At 36.8% G+C, this 19,800-nt stretch overlaps 2 protein-coding genes across 6 annotated transcripts; both read right to left on the bottom strand.

Annotated features, from left to right (window-relative positions):
* Positions 1 to 12,207: 12,207 nt before the first annotated feature.
* On the bottom strand, positions 12,208 to 16,924 carry LOC132194527 (cytochrome P450 4C1-like). 5 transcript variants are annotated; one of them, XM_059615843.1, is made up of 14 exons: positions 16,722 to 16,924; positions 16,621 to 16,661; positions 16,405 to 16,560; positions 15,511 to 15,617; positions 15,297 to 15,378; positions 14,808 to 15,008; positions 14,343 to 14,418; positions 13,570 to 13,696; positions 13,406 to 13,496; positions 13,215 to 13,342; positions 13,048 to 13,116; positions 12,787 to 12,943; positions 12,555 to 12,734; positions 12,210 to 12,469 (listed from the first exon to the last, which is right to left on the bottom strand). In XM_059615843.1, the coding sequence occupies exons 2-14, from the start codon at positions 16,628 to 16,630 to the stop codon at positions 12,321 to 12,323; spliced, it is 1,533 nt and encodes a 510-aa protein (XP_059471826.1). In that variant the 5' UTR covers positions 16,631 to 16,661; positions 16,722 to 16,924; the 3' UTR covers positions 12,210 to 12,320. The 5 variants fall into 5 exon arrangements, with proteins under 5 accessions (XP_059471828.1, XP_059471826.1, XP_059471827.1 ...); XM_059615844.1 differs by having other exon boundaries at positions 16,718 to 16,924; XM_059615845.1 differs by having other exon boundaries at positions 12,208 to 12,469; positions 15,511 to 15,614; positions 16,621 to 16,924.
* Positions 16,925 to 17,269: 345 nt separating this feature from the next.
* Positions 17,270 to 18,966, bottom strand: LOC132194529 (copper homeostasis protein cutC homolog). The gene is made up of 3 exons (XM_059615848.1): positions 18,856 to 18,966; positions 17,985 to 18,430; positions 17,270 to 17,722 (listed from the first exon to the last, which is right to left on the bottom strand). Exons 2-3 carry the CDS (start codon positions 18,426 to 18,428, stop codon positions 17,435 to 17,437), a joined length of 732 nt encoding a protein of 243 aa, XP_059471831.1. The 5' UTR covers positions 18,429 to 18,430; positions 18,856 to 18,966; the 3' UTR covers positions 17,270 to 17,434.
* Between the last annotated feature and the right edge of the window lie 834 nt (positions 18,967 to 19,800).

Below are 19,800 nucleotides of genomic sequence, written 5' to 3' on the forward strand. Positions count from 1 at the left end.
GCGCTCAGCCGCAGTCTAACGAAAGAGCGATGTGTCTGACGAGTCGAGTGTTTGCTTTCTCTGAAACTGGAATTGCAATAAAGCGCCTCGTCTCCTCTCTCAGTCAGTGTATACGCTTTTTCCAGCATTTTATATCTTTAAGTATCCGTATCAAATTAAATTCTGAATATTTTTTGTAAATTTTAAACAACAAGCCAAACTTTTTTATAATCGTTGAATCACTAGGAATCTATTGTAAATCAATAGTTATTTCATTTGATTAAGAAAATTATTTTACAATAAATTTATTAAATTTAAGTAAATTAGGTTTCACCACCATAATTTTATATATTTTGAAATTCAACTTTTTATTGCCACGCACTAAATTTTTGAATCTAATTTTAAGCATAAAATTGAACGATGTTTCTTCTTGAATTTGTTTTTCCAAATCACCATAATTAATAGTAAAAATATTTACATCAAATCAATCACTCTCATCATGAAAGTTCGCTGAACAAAATAAACAACTAATAGTGCGACACAAAAAACTAATACCTAGAATCACTATGCATATAAAATCCTGTCAAGCCTAAATTTTCCGCGTGGTCTGAATTTATATGAAATTAAAAGGCCTCCCTTTTGATTCAATCCATCACTCGCAAGCCCGCATTATTTGCTCATTATTAAAATCAGCAAACATTTAAATCCAGTGCAAACAAATTAGAGCCGCCTGGACAGAGCGGCAAGAAACGGCCATTGATTTCGCAGCAACTGTCAAACGCAAACAGCGCCAAATTAATGGCAGATCAAAGGCATTATTTTATTTGCATTAGCGTTTCAGTCGCCGCTAAATATTTACATTTGCGAGCTGCCGTTTTCCACCCAGCCGTTGTGTGTGGGCAAAACTGTCTCGCTGGAGGAATACACAACTGAACGCTAACGGGAGGGAGAGCGAGAGAGTCTAGTTGGCTATATTTTTGGAATGCAACAAAAAGTGCTTCCCAGGAGTCCTTTGAGCGGCATGTATAAAAAGTTAAAAAGGGGAAAAGGCCGTGCCAATATATTCTCTCTCAATATCGAGATCACGCGTAAACGCTGAAAACGTGGCGGGCAAAAAATGGCCCTGGTATTTTTCTCTGCGAACGCTCACGGCTGCCTGTATCATTCGCCCTCTGCAAACGCGCAGGGCGGCGGATTCTAGGCACGCGGAAAATTTGTATAATAGCACCGGAGAGACGACTATTTATTTCATTCCGAACGAAAAAGTTTGGGGAAAATTCTTTATTTCCATGGAGATGTGATTCAATTAGGGCGAATTCGGTGTAATAAGAAAACAACAACTACTATAATGGGCATGGGCACTACTTTCATAAATTGTGCTTCAGAAAAATAATATCCATTATTGTTATGTTAGTTTTGTCAGATGTTGGGTTGTTGGAAAAAAGGACATGGTTTAAAATAAAACTATTTAAAGATAAAATTCACTTAGGATAACAAATAATAATTTAATTACTAGTTTCTTATTTCAAGTACTTAATGATAAAACCTAAATTTAGATGGTTAAAAAGGATTGAATTACAAAATGTGAAGATTCTGAAATTCCTTTTCTAAAGTTAATTTAAAAATGATATCATTTCGCTCAATTTTCTTTTAAGGTGTTTCTTCTACGGGGTTTTGGCCAAAACTAGAAATGCTGCAATGGATTTCAAATGATTCAGATTACAAAAGTTGAACTATTGTGTGTTAATGTATCAAGTATAAAAATTATTTATTTTCGCCCCATCGCTTCTTTACAGGGGGCCAAAGTTATGTCCGAAGATCGAAAACGGGTAAAAATCCACGTTTTTCTACCTTCTTATGCTCGTAACTTTCCATTTTGCAAAGTGAACTATATTTTTCTATATAGCTTTCGATTAGCAAGATGTTAAAGTATCCAAAAAAAGCTAAAAAATTATAACTCTTCTGTCATTTTATCACCTCCTGAGAAATAAATTTTTCTAATTTTAACGGGCCATTTAGAAATGCTAATTCTCTGCGGGTGATAAAATGACAGAAGAGTTATAATTTTTTAGCTTTTTTTGGATACTTTAACATCTTGCGAATCGAAAGCTATATAGAAAAATATATTTCACTTTGCAAAATGGAAAGTTACGAGCATAAGAAGGTAGAAATACGTGGATTTTTACCCGTTTTTGACCTTCGGACATTACTTTGGCCCCTTGTAAAGAAGCGATGGGGCGAAAATAAATAATTTCTATGCTTGATACATTAACACACAATAGTTCAACTTTTATAATCTGAATCATTTGAAATCCATTGCAGCATTTCTAGTTTTGGCCAAAACCCCGTAGAAGAATCACCTTAAAGTTGCAGCAATTTCTAATTTAAATGAAATTTGTGTTGAAGAAATATAAAATCTATTAAAAAAACTGTACATATAACTATTTTTTCATGAATTTAACAACCCATTGGGAAGATTGAAAAATTGTTAAAGGAAACACTAGAATCCACTTTCCTGCGAGGCTAGAGGCACACATACTCACGGAATAACAGCGCGGGCCTAATTTGCCAGAGTACTGGCGGGCGTTCGGGCTGATTATTTATTTAGAAATTAAAATGTGGGACGCGAGCTGGTGCATAATAAATGGGAACGACCTTTTGCGAACCAATCAACCCAAGCTTTTTACCGCGCGCTGCATCGGTAGCGTAACGACGAGCGACTCGCAGCAATACGAGTGCACGGCATATTACGAGCTTTGAAATGCCGAGCCCGCGAGGACTCTGAGCAATTTCATCTATTTGCCAACAGCTCGCTTTGTGCAATATGCATGTCTGCCTCCTCAGGTAATGGATCATTGCAGTTTTATGAAAGTGCAGACTGTCTGTCCCGCGACTTCTCAGGTGGAGCAGGAAAGCAATTTAATGATATGCCCCGCGGCCGATTGATTTGACAGCTCACAGGAACTTACTTGTTGTTGTATTGTTGTTCTCTTTTTCAGTCGGTGGAATTTTATTTACGTCTCTCCGAGCGGCAAAAAGACGTGAATGGAAAAGGTTGTGTAATTCAAATTCAATTGGTGCTTGGTGCAGTTTTATCCATGTGCCGTCTTCCCAGTGTGCATGCAATTCGCTTTCCAACTGGGTCAGCCAGACGGTCGTGGCCGCGCTTTCATTCTCGATATTAAATTGTCAAGACAATCAGAGGAAAGATGCAGAACGTGAGAATATATTTAAATTCATATTCATATACTTGCTAAAATCAAGTGGCATTAACGTGTAAACAAACTTCATTTTTCAGACTTGCTCAAATTTTCTGTTTCCTTTAACAATTTTAAACTTGTCTTTGAAAATTAAAGATCTGTACATAAATTTTTTTATAAAAAATATGGGAGTAAAGCAAACTTGTTTTGTAGAAATTAAAAATTGTCTTGCAAATTTCAGTCAATTGACAAAAAATTGCATATTTCTCTGTTCCAAAATTTTCTTCTTAAAATTTCTAGGAAATACTTAAATGTTTGGCAATTAATCAATAACAAATAAATAATAAGTATTTAAATTTAAATATAGTGAATATTTAGCCTTTAGGGCACCGATATCAATCCACAAGCTTTTCCAAAATTCCTAGATTCTTTATTCAAAAATTTATGAATAAAGATATTATCCTACCACCTTAAGGTTGCCAGAAATAAATTATCACGCCAACTTGGCAAATTTCACAAATGCTTTCACGCTAATTAATAATATTCTTAATTAATTCCACCACCTGGCGTTTCCTTACTTTTTTTGCTTGCAATTCTCAGAATATTTATATTTGTCTCCGACCAAACAAAATGCAAACACAGTGAGGCGTTCTCCTCGCCTCCAATTATACTCGAAATTACCTCCTCGGGCGAACCCCAGCTCTCTTCTAGTTAAATGAGAGAGAGGCGCAATAATTAATTTTATGCAACCCGCAGGTCAGGCGTGTTTCTCGGGTGGCATAACAAGCGCAGCCGCAGGCGGTGGTGGCCGAGCAGGAAAAACGAACGGCGACTCAGCGAAATTCGATTCGAATAAATGAATGGTGGTGGCAAATGGACGGTGAAGAGCGGCTAATCATCGCCGAGATAAAATGCAAGAGTACCTTTTCAGATTTAAATTAAGTCAACGAGCAAATTGCCGCGGGCTGTTTCGGCGTCAGCAAAAAGGCCGGAGATGGAGGAGATAGGGCTGGAATTGCTGAGCGGAAAAATGTATGGAGATTGTCATCGTCGTCGGAGGTCGGATTCGAGCAGCAATAATCATTCGCCGCCGCTTTTGCCGTTCTTTTCGTTCTCCTCGAGCGGTTATTGTCGTCGTTTTCGTCGGTAATTTTATTTTCACTTTGGTGATCTCGCGTTCAGCTGCGCCATTTTTCCGTCCACGGGCACGCATTATGTTACTTATCACGTACCATTTCATCAGATCTTTCTTTACCCCCTTCGGCCCAGACGCGCGCAGGTAAAGGTGGTTCGCTTATGTTTTTTTCCCTCTCTGCCGTGAATTCTCGCGTGCCCCATCGAAAAACACACACGGAACCGGCGCCGGTGTTTGCCAGAGCAGAAAAATGGAAAAAGCCGCCGAATGGGAAAACCTAATCAGAGTGGAAACACACACGTACACATACGCGCGGACAATCGTGCCGAATCGCTTTGAATTTCGAGTTGTGTATCATTTGCTCTCTCAAAATTGGATGAATGCTCGGGGGTTGTTTTTGTTGATGCGTTCCGTTATCAAATGTGACAAATAATGCTTGTTTGCACACGCATCGTGTTTGCGAGATAAAGGTTAGAACTGGACTGAACTGGAAAAAGTCTCTTTTTTTACATTGAAATAGTAAAAATTAGAGCCAGAGATTTTAACAATTTTTAGTATTAAAATTTTTATTGCTCGGCAAATTCGGTCAAAATAACTGTATATTATTGTTTATTTGTTATTCCTATGTCAAGTCAAAAAACATAACAAAAAAAATTATATATTGCAATATTATTATTTATTATTTATTTATTTATTTATTTATTTGAATTTATTATTTTAAAATAACCTAATTTATGCAATTATGCTCTCAATGGCTTTATGCAGTTTCAAATGAGTTTTTTTTTAGTGACTTTAAACTTCTGAACTTATTCCACTTAGAAAAAACTAAAAAAAAAAAAAAATATTAATGACTTCCAAGGCTGATAACTATCTATCTTAACGTTTTCCTCAAATTATTTCTTATTTTCAAAGTGGAATTAGTTCAAAAGTTTGATGTCCCAAGAATAACTCATTATCCCCTCAATTGAAACCGGCAAAAAGCCATTCACTGCACAATAACCAAAATTTGATGATTGTGCCCAAGGCTTATAACCCTAAATAATGCAAAAATTAATTAAACGTTGGTGATGATCATCGTTGTATTTTTTCATTCCAGAAGTGGACAAGGTTCATTACATTTAATTTTATTCTTATGCACAAATCCACACGTAAAATGTAGCTATTTTACAAAAATTATAAATTATCGCAAAATGCATTTCATTAAATTCAAATATATTATTATAATATAATAAATTAATACTAATCTTTGCATTTTGCTAACTCATCATTAAAGAGCTTTTCCAAAACTTTTAAAATTGAATGATCTATAAATTAGTGAGTTTCTAGATATCAGAATTTTGATGCAATATCTTGATAAAGATATTTGATTTAATTCAATTATCATCTTCTTGCTTTAAGAGTCAAGTTATAATTAACATGGATTTAGATGAATGCGATTTGCTGGTAGCATGTGAATGAAATCCCCGAAAATAAACTTTTTTTTATTAAAACCCTTTTAATTACTGGAGTTGATTTGAACGCAAAAAAATTGCCTTTAATATGTACAGGATATTTCACGCCGGTCGGTTTCCCTTCCCGTCTCCTACGCAGGGAGGCTGCTGAACGCCCTGGCGTGGCCTTTATTCGAAAGCGTGGGAGGACTCGAACAGCACACAAGTCAATAATGTGTTTCCCACTTTTTGCCGGCGTCGCGTTTGCAAACGCGTGTGTGTTCGTATTTTATTCTCGTATAATATATATGTATTACGAAGTGGGCCGGCCGCCGAGCTGCTTTTTACCTGGCGCTTGTTTGCGGAAGATAAATCATAATTTTCGTCGCTCTACTAATTGCTCCATATAATGATCCCTCAAGGGACCTCGCTTTATTCGGGCTTCTTGCGGATTTTGCGAGTTGGAAGGATGCCCGCGGAGCGACCGGTGTGGCGTTGGTAAAAAGAATAAAAATGGCCGAAAATGCGAGTTTCGTTTGCAATGTAAACGAATTTAATTGAAAAATGTTTGCGCATCATTATTTATCGTCGGTGCCTTTGATAAGTTCAGAATGAGATCAAACAACCATTTCCGATTCTTTTTTATGTTAACTACTGTTTACATGGGATAAATGTAATATTATAGGCGGGTTTTAATTTCCATTGCCGAGTGTGGTCTAACAAAAAATAATTTTCTCGTCAAGTTTATCATTAGCTTATTCAAATTGGCTAGGCTTTATAAGGTGATCAATTAAAATAGTAAATGTGTATCTTGCTCGCATCTTTTAGGACAAATTTTATCCTCATCGAGAAACTCGCTGCCTGATTAATTAATTAATTAATATTTCCTTTTCCGATTTACGTACTCGTTAGTTTTAAATCAATATTGTGTGCTAAATACAATGATTCAAAAAAATTAATGATAGGGGTTTTAAGTAATTCAAATATCAGAGAAGGTAGGATTTTAAAAATATATATATATATAATATCAAATTTAAATATCTAAAATGTCTCGTATTAAACTTACTAAAAATAAAATAATAAAATTGATTTTAATTATTAATTCAAATAAAGAAAAAATTTACCAACAAAAACTTTTAAAATAAGAATTTTAATTGGTTTTAATAGACTAAAAAATTATGGCACAGCCTAAATTCTATTTTTTTTTTCTACAAATTTTACACTGACTGTGATCACCTCTTACTAAAGTAAACTCATTTAATCTCTCCATTTCCTAATGCAAAAGCCGAAAATAGTGTGTATAATTGAAGTGTGCGGCGCGAAGGAACGACGAGGTGCAACCTCAAGCAGGAGAGTGGAAATGCAAATAATAAATGATCTGCATTCAATAGGCGAGTCGGCGTGAGGTTGGATCAATAGTGGCGTAATACATCCGAGAGAGAGCGAGCGTGCCATCAATCTGCTCGAGCAAATATTAGAGGTGAGTAAACACCGTGAAAACAGGATTGTGTGTATTTATGCACGTAAGAGCGAGAGACGAGTGGCTGACGTTGCTTGGAAAAATTATCTTGTCATCTCGGAAACTTTTGTTTGCATTCGCCCGGCTGACAACTAGCCCGCGGGCTATTTTTTCAACTGAAGTGGGAAACGAACAACAACTTCTTTAAAGCGGATTTAAATGGATTTTCCTCCCTGACCCCTGACTAAAAATGGCAGTTTAATTTTAGGGTGCTGAGGAAATTGAGGATCAATAAATAAAAAAATACATTTTTTGTTTGTTTGGTGTTTTTATATGAACGTTTGCGATTCATTTAAAGGTTAAAATAGTTAAAAAAAATTGTCAAATAAAAAGGTTAAAATTAATGAAATATGATAAATTTAAACTTTTTAACCAATAATCGTATTTCGTCCAATGGAAACGAGGAATTTTATATCTAATTGTGAATTTAAATTACCAAAAAATATTGCATCATAGGGAATCAATTCGTTTGGAATATCATTCTGAAGAAAGAATGCTCAATAAAGAAAAAAGCCTTCAAAAATCGGTCATTTTCATTTTATTGCTAAGGTCCTTCCGCTTTTTTTTTCGTAGTAGTTTTCAAAGAATTCATAAAAGATCTTTGACTCTCTTTCACACGGGTCGCGTATTTTTAATATCCTCTCCGGTGCTTCCTTTTGAAGCGGGTCTGGACGAAAGTTGTGATTGCTTTCGCACCCCCTGATTATAAATTCCACCATACTTTTTGTTCTTGCGGCCGCGCGAAGGGGTGCAGAGAACACGGGGGTTGAAGTTAAAGCAAACAAGGCGCCGGAGAAGCGAGAGAGTTGTTAATCAAGGAGTGACCACTAAGTCGGGCCAGTGCAGGTGGAGCGGCCGCAAACTTTGAGGTTTGCGCCCGCAATCGACAGCGCAGATTTCTCTCTGGCTACCGCCGGATTTATCATCCAGACTGTTTGTATTGGAAATAGTTGGATCTTTCAAGAAACGAGGCCAGCAGGATGGACTGGACGTTTTCACAGCCGCGGCCGCACGATCAGCATCCGTCTAATTAAATGGATTGCAGTGGATGGCTGCCAAAATTTACAACTGCTCCGGGCAACCTGTTGTAACAAATCCCTGGAAAGCTGCCATGTCCCGAAAGTTTGCGGACCATTGTATCTATACGTGACATAAAATTTATTTGCGCGGCCTTTGCATTAATTCAATTTGATGAATTCCTGTTGAAGTACAAGGAAAATCTGGCGGTCCAGCCACATTTTATGGCTAATCAAATGAACCTGCTGATTGATTGATTATCAAAAGAGCATGTGTGTATAGTGTATCGGTCTAAAAACAAACAAAAAACACCGGAGTTCTCTCAACATGTATGATCTGCGTGTTCGCCGCTAATTAAGTAAATATTCCATGTTTCAGTCAAAGGCAAATGTTTATGTGCATCAAAACGCTATAATCAAACGGCCACACCAGCATAAATAACATTTTTAATAATTCACGTTAGCGGCGGCAAGCCAATGATTTATTAAAATTAGATCGGGAAAAATCGACGGCAGACAAGAGCCGCAAAATGAATGAGTGCCGATTTCGCTTTTGATAAATGAACGCGCAAATGATGATAGATATATTGCGGGAGATATTCATCCTCCCCGTGTGGTTTGCGCTTTAAGTTTGCGGCTCATTGTAAATATACATTAATTCACTCTAAAAGGCGGAATTATAGGAAATATACAATTGCATAGGGATAGGGATTGCGTTTCCATTACACTCATAAATCTAGATTTAATAGATACAAGTTTATATCATTTTTAGAATAGTTTTTAATATTCTTTTACTTCAAGTTTATAATCATAAAACTAGATTATCATCAAATTTATACACTAATAGCGATAAGCACTTGAGAATACTTACACATTAGTGGCATTGATTAAAAATACTGATTATGCCCTGATTAATTTAATTATTTAATAATATTGTAACTTATTAATAAATATAATAATTTTAATGCAATCTTTATTTTTTTTAAAATAAAATACTAAAAATAAAATTAAAATAAAATAAGTTACACTAAAACTGGTTATTTGCCATTTAAAAAATCAGTCTTAAATAAATATAAATATTTTTAAATTTCATTATTAGAAGGCAAAATAATATTGGGGTTAAAAATTCATAAAATAAAAGTTGTTTGAAGAGTTGACACTTGAGGAGATGATCATGGAAATGATGAAGTTGGGCTTAAAATAAAAACAATTTTTTACAACGAGGACAAGCCTGACTTCTTCATTTCCAAAATAAAAGTTTCACAAAAGTATTTCTCTCCCTGCAATCTTTTTAAATCTCCAACAACATCCATTAATATAAAAAGCAAATAATATTGTAAAAACCAGCGTTCAGCACATACAGTCTTTTTAATAACGAGTATTTTGCAAAATGAACCAAAGCTTATCAATATATTATGCAAACTGCAATATCAATTATTTCATTCATAGCTCCATATAGAATATATAGCAAGAATGCAAAAATGGCTGCAGGCGATCGTTTCGCTCTTTCAAATTCACCACCGATGGATGAGATGTGAGTGTGCACACGAGAGCTATTGCGAAACACATTAACTAAATGCCGAGCGCCGGATGAATAGGGCTGGCAGCAAAGCTCGGCGGATTGTATCTCTCTTTCTCTCGGCGCGCTCCTCAGTCAACACAAGAGAGAGAACGTCTGCCGCATTCATATTGCAAAGATCAATTACAAGAGCGTGAATTATTAATGGCGGCGGTGGGATTTACGACACAAATTAACTGCGCCGGCCGAAACAGGGACTTCCGCCGCCCCATACACTTAAAAACGCGCAGAAGAGAAAAACGCTTTTGCGTCTGCAAACAAAATGCTTGTTTGCTCTCGACGAGCCTCTCTCGAGTGGAAAAGAGGCCCAATTGTTTTGACACAAACACGCTGCCTGAATGCGCGTGAGAAACCGCCCTTTCGCCTCTTCCTCCCCATGCAAAATTTAAATCGTGTGTGTGTATATTACGTCTGACGGTCTCGTTTTTGTTTCAATTTGAGCCGCTGCTTTGACGACGCGCGGGTGAAGGGTGAATGGAACGAAGTAAAAAGGCCGCGGGGCGACGAGGTGCGGTTCCGTGTCTTCTTTTCTACTTCGAATCGCAGGAAACGCTTTCCAAGAGCACAGAAGAAATAAATACGGAGCGAGGTAGGATTTGCAGATACGATGCGTGAACGTAATTTTGTTTGGTCAATATTATGTAGATTCAGAAAAGGGGTTGGTAATGCAGTACAAAAAACTTCATGTATTTGAGCGTGCAAGAGGCAAGAAAGAAACGTTTCACAGAATTAAACTGAATTTTTGCTGGTAAATGCGTTTTAAAACTTCTTTAATTTGTCAGCGTTGGAAGTTGGAAATTTAAATTGTCAATTATAAAAATTTGGATTTATATACTTTACTTTTTTAGCAAGCTTTGTGAAAAAAGTGCATTTTATAGGTAAATAAAATAAATTACTATATATTATTAATTACAACAGGTGCTCAAATATCTGGAAACCTTAACCTTATTGGATTTAAGACCATCTACGAAATGAATGGAGTATAAAGTATAACGTTTTTTTACAGAAAAATAGAAAATTTTTACAATCATATTCTCCTGCATGTGCTCAAAATGGAATCACCTTCATAGTTTTGAGTTATAATTTAAGCAATCAGGATTTTTCTCTGGCATTATTAAAGAAGAGAATAGTATTAACGCAGAGTAAAATTCCACCCGTTCGACCGGATTGAGCCGATGTTGCATGAAATTAGTCACCAAACAATTACCCCATTCAATGAGCACGATCGCATTATACACCAACGCGCGCGCGTCAAACGTTGGCAAACACAAACTCACCACATTTGCAGTGAACAAGAGAGAAAATATGTATTAATGTTCTTGCAGAGTTTATCAATAATTCTATAATTAGGAGCAGAATCCAGATTTAGAAACGTGAAGAAGGCCGTAAATTAATTGGACGCTCGTGAAAATTCACGCAGAGTCGCGTGTACTGAGGAACTGTAATTGCAGCGTCAAAAGCAGTGCTTTTCAATTACCCCGTATGCATTTTGTGGAGTATTAAATTAATATTGATCAAGTCTGAATTCAAATGGGCCTCTCTGCACGCCACAACAATGAGTGCAATTCCAATCGAGAGGTGTGTGTTTGCGGACTGTGAAGTGTGAGAACAGCCATAATTGATTTTTCCAGCCACCGCACACTATTCTCCTCCAATTAATTCCCACACATTCACAATTTAATTAAAATTCCTTGTATTTTTATTTCCAATTCCTCCATACTGGCACGAGAGCAAAAACATAATCTGGAGGAAAAAAAATACAGATTCAACGGCCGCTTGAATACATTTTATGAAACATAATTCAAAGTAGCCGGCCAATCAGGAAAGGCGCGCTTAACTCTTTTAAAGGGTTGTTATCGGAGCCAACACTTGAGCTTGCATGAGGCACGAACCCTCTCAGTCGACCGCCGCCGTCGTTTAATGTTTCTTTCTTTTTTCGGAGTGAATTTCATTATGCAAATCAATTAACACTTGGAAAAGCAGCGCTACTTTTGAACGGGGAAAAGAGAGAGCGTGCAGTGCTGTCGGTCGCTGCTGGGACGGAAAAGAGGAGGGCGCGCGCTTTAGAGGTAATTGATCTCTGATGGAGGCTCCTTGGAGGAAAGGCGGCGCACACGGCGCCGGATTCATAAATTTCGTGGTCTCGCGGGTGCCATGCACGTCAATCAAACTTATTTATTTATAAATCAAAGGCTCAGTCAGCTCGCAGATGAATGCAGACACACTAAATAAATCCTCGGAGGGAAACGCATGTGTCAATTTATTGAGTGACAGAGTGGCGCCGAGCAAGTTTTCCAAAAACTCCATTACGTTCTGATATATATTCAAATTACTTCCAATATTATCAGTGTAGGTTCAATTAAATTGTTAAAGTAAATTATAGAAAGGTTTTGATTAATTAAATTATTTTATCTATGCAAACAGGAATTTTCTGAGTAGTTATTTTTCAAATATATATAATTTTAGTTTGGCCTAAATCTATTCATCGAGGCGTAAATCGCAAAACCAAATCTGGCGTGCAGGGCCCGGTCGGGTCCGCTAAATTCAAAACGGAAGCGTCTTATCAAAGTTGCAAGCACAACTTTAATCTGGAGTAGGGCAAACTTTCGGCCTGCAAAGTTACACAAGTATAATTAATTACCCCTTAAATCCGATGTCAAATTATTGCAAAACAATATTGCGTTGTTGAAACGAACCTAGGCAATTTCTCGGTCCGCCGCTAAATGGAATGTAAGCATAAGGGTGCCTGCTTTCCGAATTTTCAGGCAGAAATCGATCAGGATCAAATTTATTGGGCTCTTTGAAAATATCTGGGTTGCGGTGAACGTTATAAATGTGAATGTTGACTGCAGTGCCCTTTGGGTATTCTATTTCATCTAGAATTAATTTTGTGGTTATTACCTCAATATGATAGTGTTAAAAATTTACCTAATTCCAAGGGTTCGTCGAGAAATCTAGAAATCAGAGGCACAGGTGGACGGAGCCGTAAGGTTTCTTTCACTACTCTGTCCAATAAAGTTAATGAGCTAATATCATCAAAACTTGTACTTGATGAAATTAAATTTATTTCCTTAAAAACATCCTCCTGAAAATAAAACGAAATTTTATTGTAGAGAAATAATATTATTTAAATTTGTTGAAATTAGCATAAAATTTAAATTTTTAATGGTGTAAAATCCCGTTTTATACCTGGATATCAGAATTGCACCCCAAGTAGAAAAGCGCCCAAGATATCGAGCTGGATGTTGTGTCGCGACCCTGTAGCAAGCAAAGCAAGTTGAGCATAAAAAGTGGAACGATCAGAGTGGAGATTAAATTGACAGTTCGATTCCATTTGCGGCCTGGGTTGCACTCACTCGGAACATAAAACTGTCGACTTGCTCACAGATGTCTTGATCTGATAGGTCTCCGTTTTCGCCCTCACTTAGCTCCAGCAAAAGGTCCAGAAAGCTGCGGCCATTCTTTGCACTCATTCCGTCGGTTGCTTTGGGTGATTTATAATTAATTCAATTAAAATAATCTCATTTTATCTTTAAAATGAATATACTCGTTTTCTCCTCGAGTTTTTCCATCGAATTCGGCACGATTTTTATCTCAGTCAATTTTTGCGCCCTTTCCAGTCGCTTCTCAGCAATAATCTATATTTTACACACATTTTTTACATTAAAGAAATTATCCGTCTTATTACATTCTTTGATTATGGGCACGTACTTCTCTCATGAAGCCGTGCAAAGTGCGCAGGCATCGCCTGAACTCGATTCCAGTCGGCGAGACGTGGAAAATACACTCCGGATGAAGCCACGGACGCATGGAGCGATAGACAATGAGCCCCATTATCCTGCAAAGGGATTTGCAAAATGAATGCAAAACACGCCGCGTGTACTGTATATGCATGCACAATGGAATAGGAGAAGCGCGCGGCGTGTTAGGCGTGAAAGACAAGAAGAATAAGCAGCCGTTTGCACAACCAAGAAGCTCTAATGTGCAATTGAATATGTCAGCTCCACTTGCTTAGCTCACGGTACAAGCGAGCAGAAATGTGATGCAATCAGCCCCTGATCTGCACACGTAAGGTATTCATACTAGAACTTCCGTCTAAAGTACATGCCATGCAATCTTGCGAGTACAGCACAATTATTGATTTTTATGGTTTTATTAATATCAGTCATATCACATTAAGAATACAATTTTATAGGTCAATAGAAAAAATATATATGAAAAAATGCTTTGTTTTTTAAAAAAGGTTAAAATTTTTAATTAATAATTTATGTAACAAATTAAATAATTTTAATTAAATTTAATAGTTTTGATGGGACTCCAACTGATGAATTTATCCACTTATTAAGTCGGCTTTATTTTTATTAATTTTAATTAATTACAATAAAGGTAAAAGCTTTTTTATTGGAATTAAAATAATTAATCCAAGACAACATTAATAAGAAACTAAAAAAGGAGCTACTTGGAGTTTCAACTTTTCGTCTAACCTCTGAACGCAATTAACAATTTCAATGTGTTGGGAATCCTGTTGCATGGCGTGAATTTTCCTCCCAAGAGCAACCTCTGAAATAATCAGCAAAATATTAGCCAAAATTCAGGCTGAAGCGATTAGCATCAAGAGCAATCAAGTGTTTTCAGCTCTGCCGACTTTTTCAGCCTCTCCAAAGCACACACAAAAAAGCTCAAAATTCAACATTGGCGCAATACAACGCGTTTCATTGCTGAACACACAATACAACTTGTGTAATGTAGCGAAATGCGAAAAAATTATCTCTCTCTCTCTCGCTCGCAACGGCACAAAACAGAATTAATGGAGTGCAAAAAGCGCGAGCACGGCGCCTGCGAAATACGACACATAGGCAACTGGCTCGACGGTCCGGCGGGTGTGAAAAAATTCAACGGGGGAATCAAAAAGGGAGAGATAATTTGATTCTAATTGCCGCTACACACACGTCGATAATTTTTTGCACCGCAGATGATGTCGAGGGCGCAGAGGGAAATCAAGGGGACAATATCGATTGCAGGCTGCTGATCGGCCAGAAGCTCCAATTTTTCTGTCAGCACAGCCGCGTGTTCGCTGATCGTCTGCAGGCCCTCGAAACAACTCTCAAAAGACGGCGTCAGGATTTCCCGTCGAGTGTCCCACCTCGGACCTGTCACAGTGGAAATAAACAGGGGACAAGTTTAATAAATCCATTTTTTAATATTTCCGCCGAGAGGCAGAGATGGGAAGACGCGGGATCAACAGGTGTGTCACCTCTCTTGTGAAAACACAAACATTCTTGTATATGAAACGGTAGAATGTTTTTTTTTTATCCGAAAAGAGCTGCTGCACTTTTTACTACACTATAGTACGCTTGTCGCACACAAAGCCAAACAGTGTAATGACTTCTGCCAGCGAGCTCAAAAGCTTTCTTTTTCTTTCTTTCTTTCATACTCACCATTGCGGGGGGAGAAGAGGCAGCTCTCGACGAAGCGGTAATCTCGACTTTTCCGCGTGTTTTTGCCGCTCGCCAACACTTTCTGCAGAGAGCAAAAGTTTTAATTGACTGTTTTTCTCGGTCATAAAGTGGCAAATTAGTTTTGTAAATAATGTGACATAAAAAGCCACAACTACGTGTGTCAAGAGAGCTCTGCTTTTTTTCCTGCGCTCACCTCTACGTGCTCGGGCAACAGCAGGTGAACCACGGGGGTGGTGAAGTGCCACGTGCGGTACAAAGGCCAGTATTCACGAGCAAACCCGTTGTACTTGTCAAAAACTTCTTTAAAAGTAAAAATTATAAATATTTGAGAAAAAAAAACTGCAATAACATGCAATTAACAAATAAACAAATAAAAATGGGAGAAAAATATATAATAAAAATAATCTAGAATCACTTACAATTAAACTCTGGAACTTAATATATTTATATGAAATAAAAATATAAAAATAGAAGCAGGAACTTTTGATGCTGAGTGTAATTAAAAATTCAAAAATAAAATTTCTCCTTAATTTTATAAGGAGATTGACACACAAATGCTAATTTTATTGACTTCATCTTATATTTTTTTATGTTTTTGAAACTGGCATTAATGAAAACTGGTTAAAATCAGTTAAATAGTTTTGCTAAATACCAAGCAGCCTTCTTAATTTAAACAATGCGATAAATAATTAAATGAAATCAGATCATTCATCAACTCGAAAACTAGACTGTTTTTTTTTTTTTTGCATCATCTATCCATATTTATTTTACCAAATTAATAATTTAGCACTATGTGCCCCAATTCATTAATAAAATTTGAGCAGTTTAAAAAATGGAACAGGGCTTCGTTCTGGTATAAGTGGAGCTCATAAAATATTGAAGTTTGTAGCGTTAAAAAAATTCAGCATTTTTTTTTTTTTTGTGTTTTGAAATAAATTCATCTCTCTGAATGAGGGAAACCCCGGTTAATGACGATATATTAAATTTTTTCCAATGACAATTAATTACGTTTCATTCAATTAGAGTTCCATTGATGGGAATAATAAATTAGGCTAATTTGTAATTGAAGCAATTTGAAGCACTCAACCGCTTGGAGACCCTAAAAGGGCGAATACGTTCCCAACGAACGGAAGCGCCGGCGGCCCCGGCAGCTTATCCACGGGGTGTTTCCGTAATCTCGCCAGGCAAAACGCAAGCAGTGCCAATACGCTCATTATAATCAGCATGGTTCCGACGAACCTTCCTGGAATCCGTGAGCAGGGGGAATGGTGAAGATGAATAATTAATTAAGGCACACAAATACCAGAGCACATGCATTAATTCGTCCTGCATATTGCGCAACATCTAGATCGGAAAGGTCAATGGACCGTGTTTAATCAGCGTGCAATTCAAATATTTACCCACCCTGTCGCTGCAGTATATATCCTAATTATGCAACACGTGTATATTGGCAGCTGGCAACAGGAGCACTGGGGCAAACTGCATTAGCAGCAGTCTCAGCATCCGAATCCCACCAGCAGAGAGAGGAGAAATTAAAATCATGCATACGGCCAAAGTCGGTTTAATACTACATAATAGTGAAATGCGACTCTTTGGTCAATGATAGTCCCCCCACTTTACACATCCACGCGTGTATTATTTGGTAACAGACAATTTAGAAAGGACCACATTTGTGTAATTAACCTCATGCTCGATGCATGGCGCTGAATTGTTTAGAAAGTGTGTCGTAATATTATTCTGTGCTGCCGATATTCAATAGTAAAAAACGAGTCGTCATGCTCCTTGACGATTGTCAACCAGAAATTTCTGGTCCGCCCATATACAACTTTAATTATCACTATTCATTCTCAAATTGGTTAATCACATGACACAGCATGAAGAAGTAGTTAAAAATCAACATTGATCAATACAACTAAAAAAAATCAAGTTAATTACTTTTGTTAAAAATATTGAAACAACAATATTGGTTTTGTACAACGGGTTTTCTTTCACTTCAGTTTGAAACCAAATTTATTGCAAAAATAGTCCAGTGGTTACAATCAAAGGAGTTTAATTTAACGAAGCCTGACGCAGTCTTCTGTTGTAGGAATAAAAGGTAACATATCAGTACAAATCAGTCATTTTTTCGCCACCTCTCGGTAAATGTGCACCATTTCAGCCACCAAGCTGACGTTGGTGGTTTTGACGTTGAGATCCTGAGTGCCCATGCTGCAGGCTGGATTGTGATGCACAAGAACCGCTTGGCTTTGCCTGGCTGACGCGTGGAACTCAAAAGCACCGGTTTTCTCGAGGATGCGCTGCAAATTTTTGCCGTCCACTCCGCAGCCAGGCATAATTGTTATCCGGCTTCCGGCCTGATTGATCAGCAGTTGGAGAAGATGGATGCCTTCTTCTGCTGTTGCAGCCTGAAAAACAGTAGAATTGTAAATTAATTTTTTAATTAAATATTAATTTGAGATTCTAAATTTCTTTTTGTTTTTAAATCAACTCACAAAAAATGTTGAATTTATTGTTTTGTTAAAATTCACAATAAATTTTCAATTCAATCAATTTTCTGAAATTCTTTTGTCAAATAAGTAGAAATTATAACTTATTTTGAGAGATAATTTTTGTTTGGAAAAATAATTAACTTTATTGATGCAAATTTAAAATATAAACCAAACTCACATGTCCACTGGTCAAAATTCTATGAAATCCAAGTTTAATTATATCTTCAAGAGCTCCGGAAGGGTCATGGGTCCAGTCGAAGGCCCTGTGGAAGGTCGTTGGGGTGCCTTGGGGTAGAGAGTTGATAATTTTTTTGCAGGTTTCGACGTCGACGCACCCATCGGCCGTGAGTGCGCCGAAGACGACGCCGTCGGCGCCGGCGTTCAGGAGGCTCTCTGCGTCAATTTGGATGGCCTCGACCTCCTCGAGCGAGTACGTGAAGTTCCCTGGACGTGGACGCAGCATGACAAAGACAGGAATGCTGACGGCCTGTTTGACCATCTTGAAGAGACCCAGGGAAGGCGTGAGGCCACCCTCGGAAAGGGCGCTGCACAACTCGAGACGCGAGGCGCCGCCCTGAACGGCTGCCACGGCCGACGCCAGACTTTCCACGCAAACTTCCATAACTGAAACGTAGAAGAGAATCATTGGGAATTCCAGAAATTAATTCAAAAAAAATAAATAAAGGTATCAAATTTGTATTGTTTAAAATTATATTTTTTATAAAAACAAATATCTTGTGGCAATCAATGTAACTCTATTAATAGTCTAAAATTATTCCTTCAAATATATAAAGAAATGGCAAATTTGAATTAAATATAAACAATCCCAAATTACTATACTTTTAATAGCACTACTTATAAAAGTTTTTCTTTTGACTGAATTTTAGTTCTAATTATTAGTTTTCATTAAAATTTTTGAGCCCTTTTTTTGAAATAAAATCCAAGACCGAAACTTCTATCACGTTATTAAGTCATAATTATATAATCGATTATAATAAATCATAAAAATCTTCAAACTGTAAACAACAATCCGGAAAAATCAATATTACCGCAAGTAATTTTGGATAATCTGAAATCCAGAAATCCGCAGAGAGCCGTGGACGTTTCGAGTTGTTTTGGCTGGAGTTTGCTGGTGTGGCCGTCAGAGGTCAGCGCAGGCCAATCAGCTTGCTGGCTTTTGCGTGTTGTTTGCGAGCGTGAAGCCAGGTTCACAGGTTCAAACGGTTATACCGGCAGGGGGCGGGGATATCGGTAACCGGTTGTTTGTGGAGCGGGGTGGCGCGACGTATTTTTATAATTTGAATCCAAAAGCACACGCGAATGACACCCGAGCTGGAATTTATAGTTCACTGCGTACTACCTTTTCCGCGTCTCAGGAACTAGTATTTTTATGCATGCATATTTAATAAAATTAAAAAATATATGTCATATTTCATCACCTTCTTAAATTTAAATTTAGAAATAATATTATATAATTATCAGCAGAATATTTTTACGAACATGGTCAAAATAAAATAAGTGAATTAAACCCAAATAAAATAAGAATATTACGGGCATTCATTTTAATTAGGCTGTGGTGTATTGTATGAGATCAAAGTATAAAAATGTTTTGGTTTAACACAAACGCGGAAGGTAAAATTTTTATAATTTTATTGAGTTGATATTTTTATAATTATAATTTTTTTTAATATTTGGATTACGGTCATATTTAGCACAGATGATTATTTAAAAGAGCCTTATTGATTCCTTCTTTTACTTGTTTAAGTCTCAAATTTTTTCCACTGTTCTGAACAAATTTATACATATTTTTTTTTTTTAAATTTTACAAGCTATGTATTCATAAAAGAGATATTTGCCTAATAGCTTCCTTGTTATCTTTTATATTTAATCAAATGTTGATACCAATTTTTTGAGATTGAAAAATCTTTTATATATTTCAAAAATTTAATTATTCGGATCAATAGGACCAAAGTTACGATTTTTTGAGTTTTCGT

This window comes from Neocloeon triangulifer, unplaced genomic scaffold, assembly GCF_031216515.1.
Source record: "Neocloeon triangulifer isolate White Clay Creek 2 clone unplaced genomic scaffold, ASM3121651v1 ptg000008l, whole genome shotgun sequence".
NCBI classification, from domain to species: Eukaryota; Metazoa; Arthropoda; class Insecta; order Ephemeroptera; family Baetidae; genus Neocloeon; species Neocloeon triangulifer.

Excerpts from the sequence above, each read along its gene's own strand:
- LOC132194529 (XM_059615848.1), bottom strand. The coding sequence starts at position 18,428 with ATGGAAGTTTGCGTGGAAAGTCTGGCGTCGGCCGTGGCAGCCGTTCAG. Across the intron at positions 17,723-17,984 it reads GAATTTTGACCAGTGGACAT|GCTGCAACAGCAGAAGAAGG; the intron begins GTGAGTTTGGTT and ends ACTGTTTTTCAG.
- LOC132194527 (XM_059615843.1), bottom strand. Across the intron at positions 15,379-15,510 it reads TGTTGCCCGAGCACGTAGAG|AAAGTGTTGGCGAGCGGCAA; the intron begins GTGAGCGCAGGA and ends TGCTCTCTGCAG. Across the intron at positions 13,697-14,342 it reads ATTGTTAATTGCGTTCAGAG|GATAATGGGGCTCATTGTCT; the intron begins GTTAGACGAAAA and ends ATCCCTTTGCAG.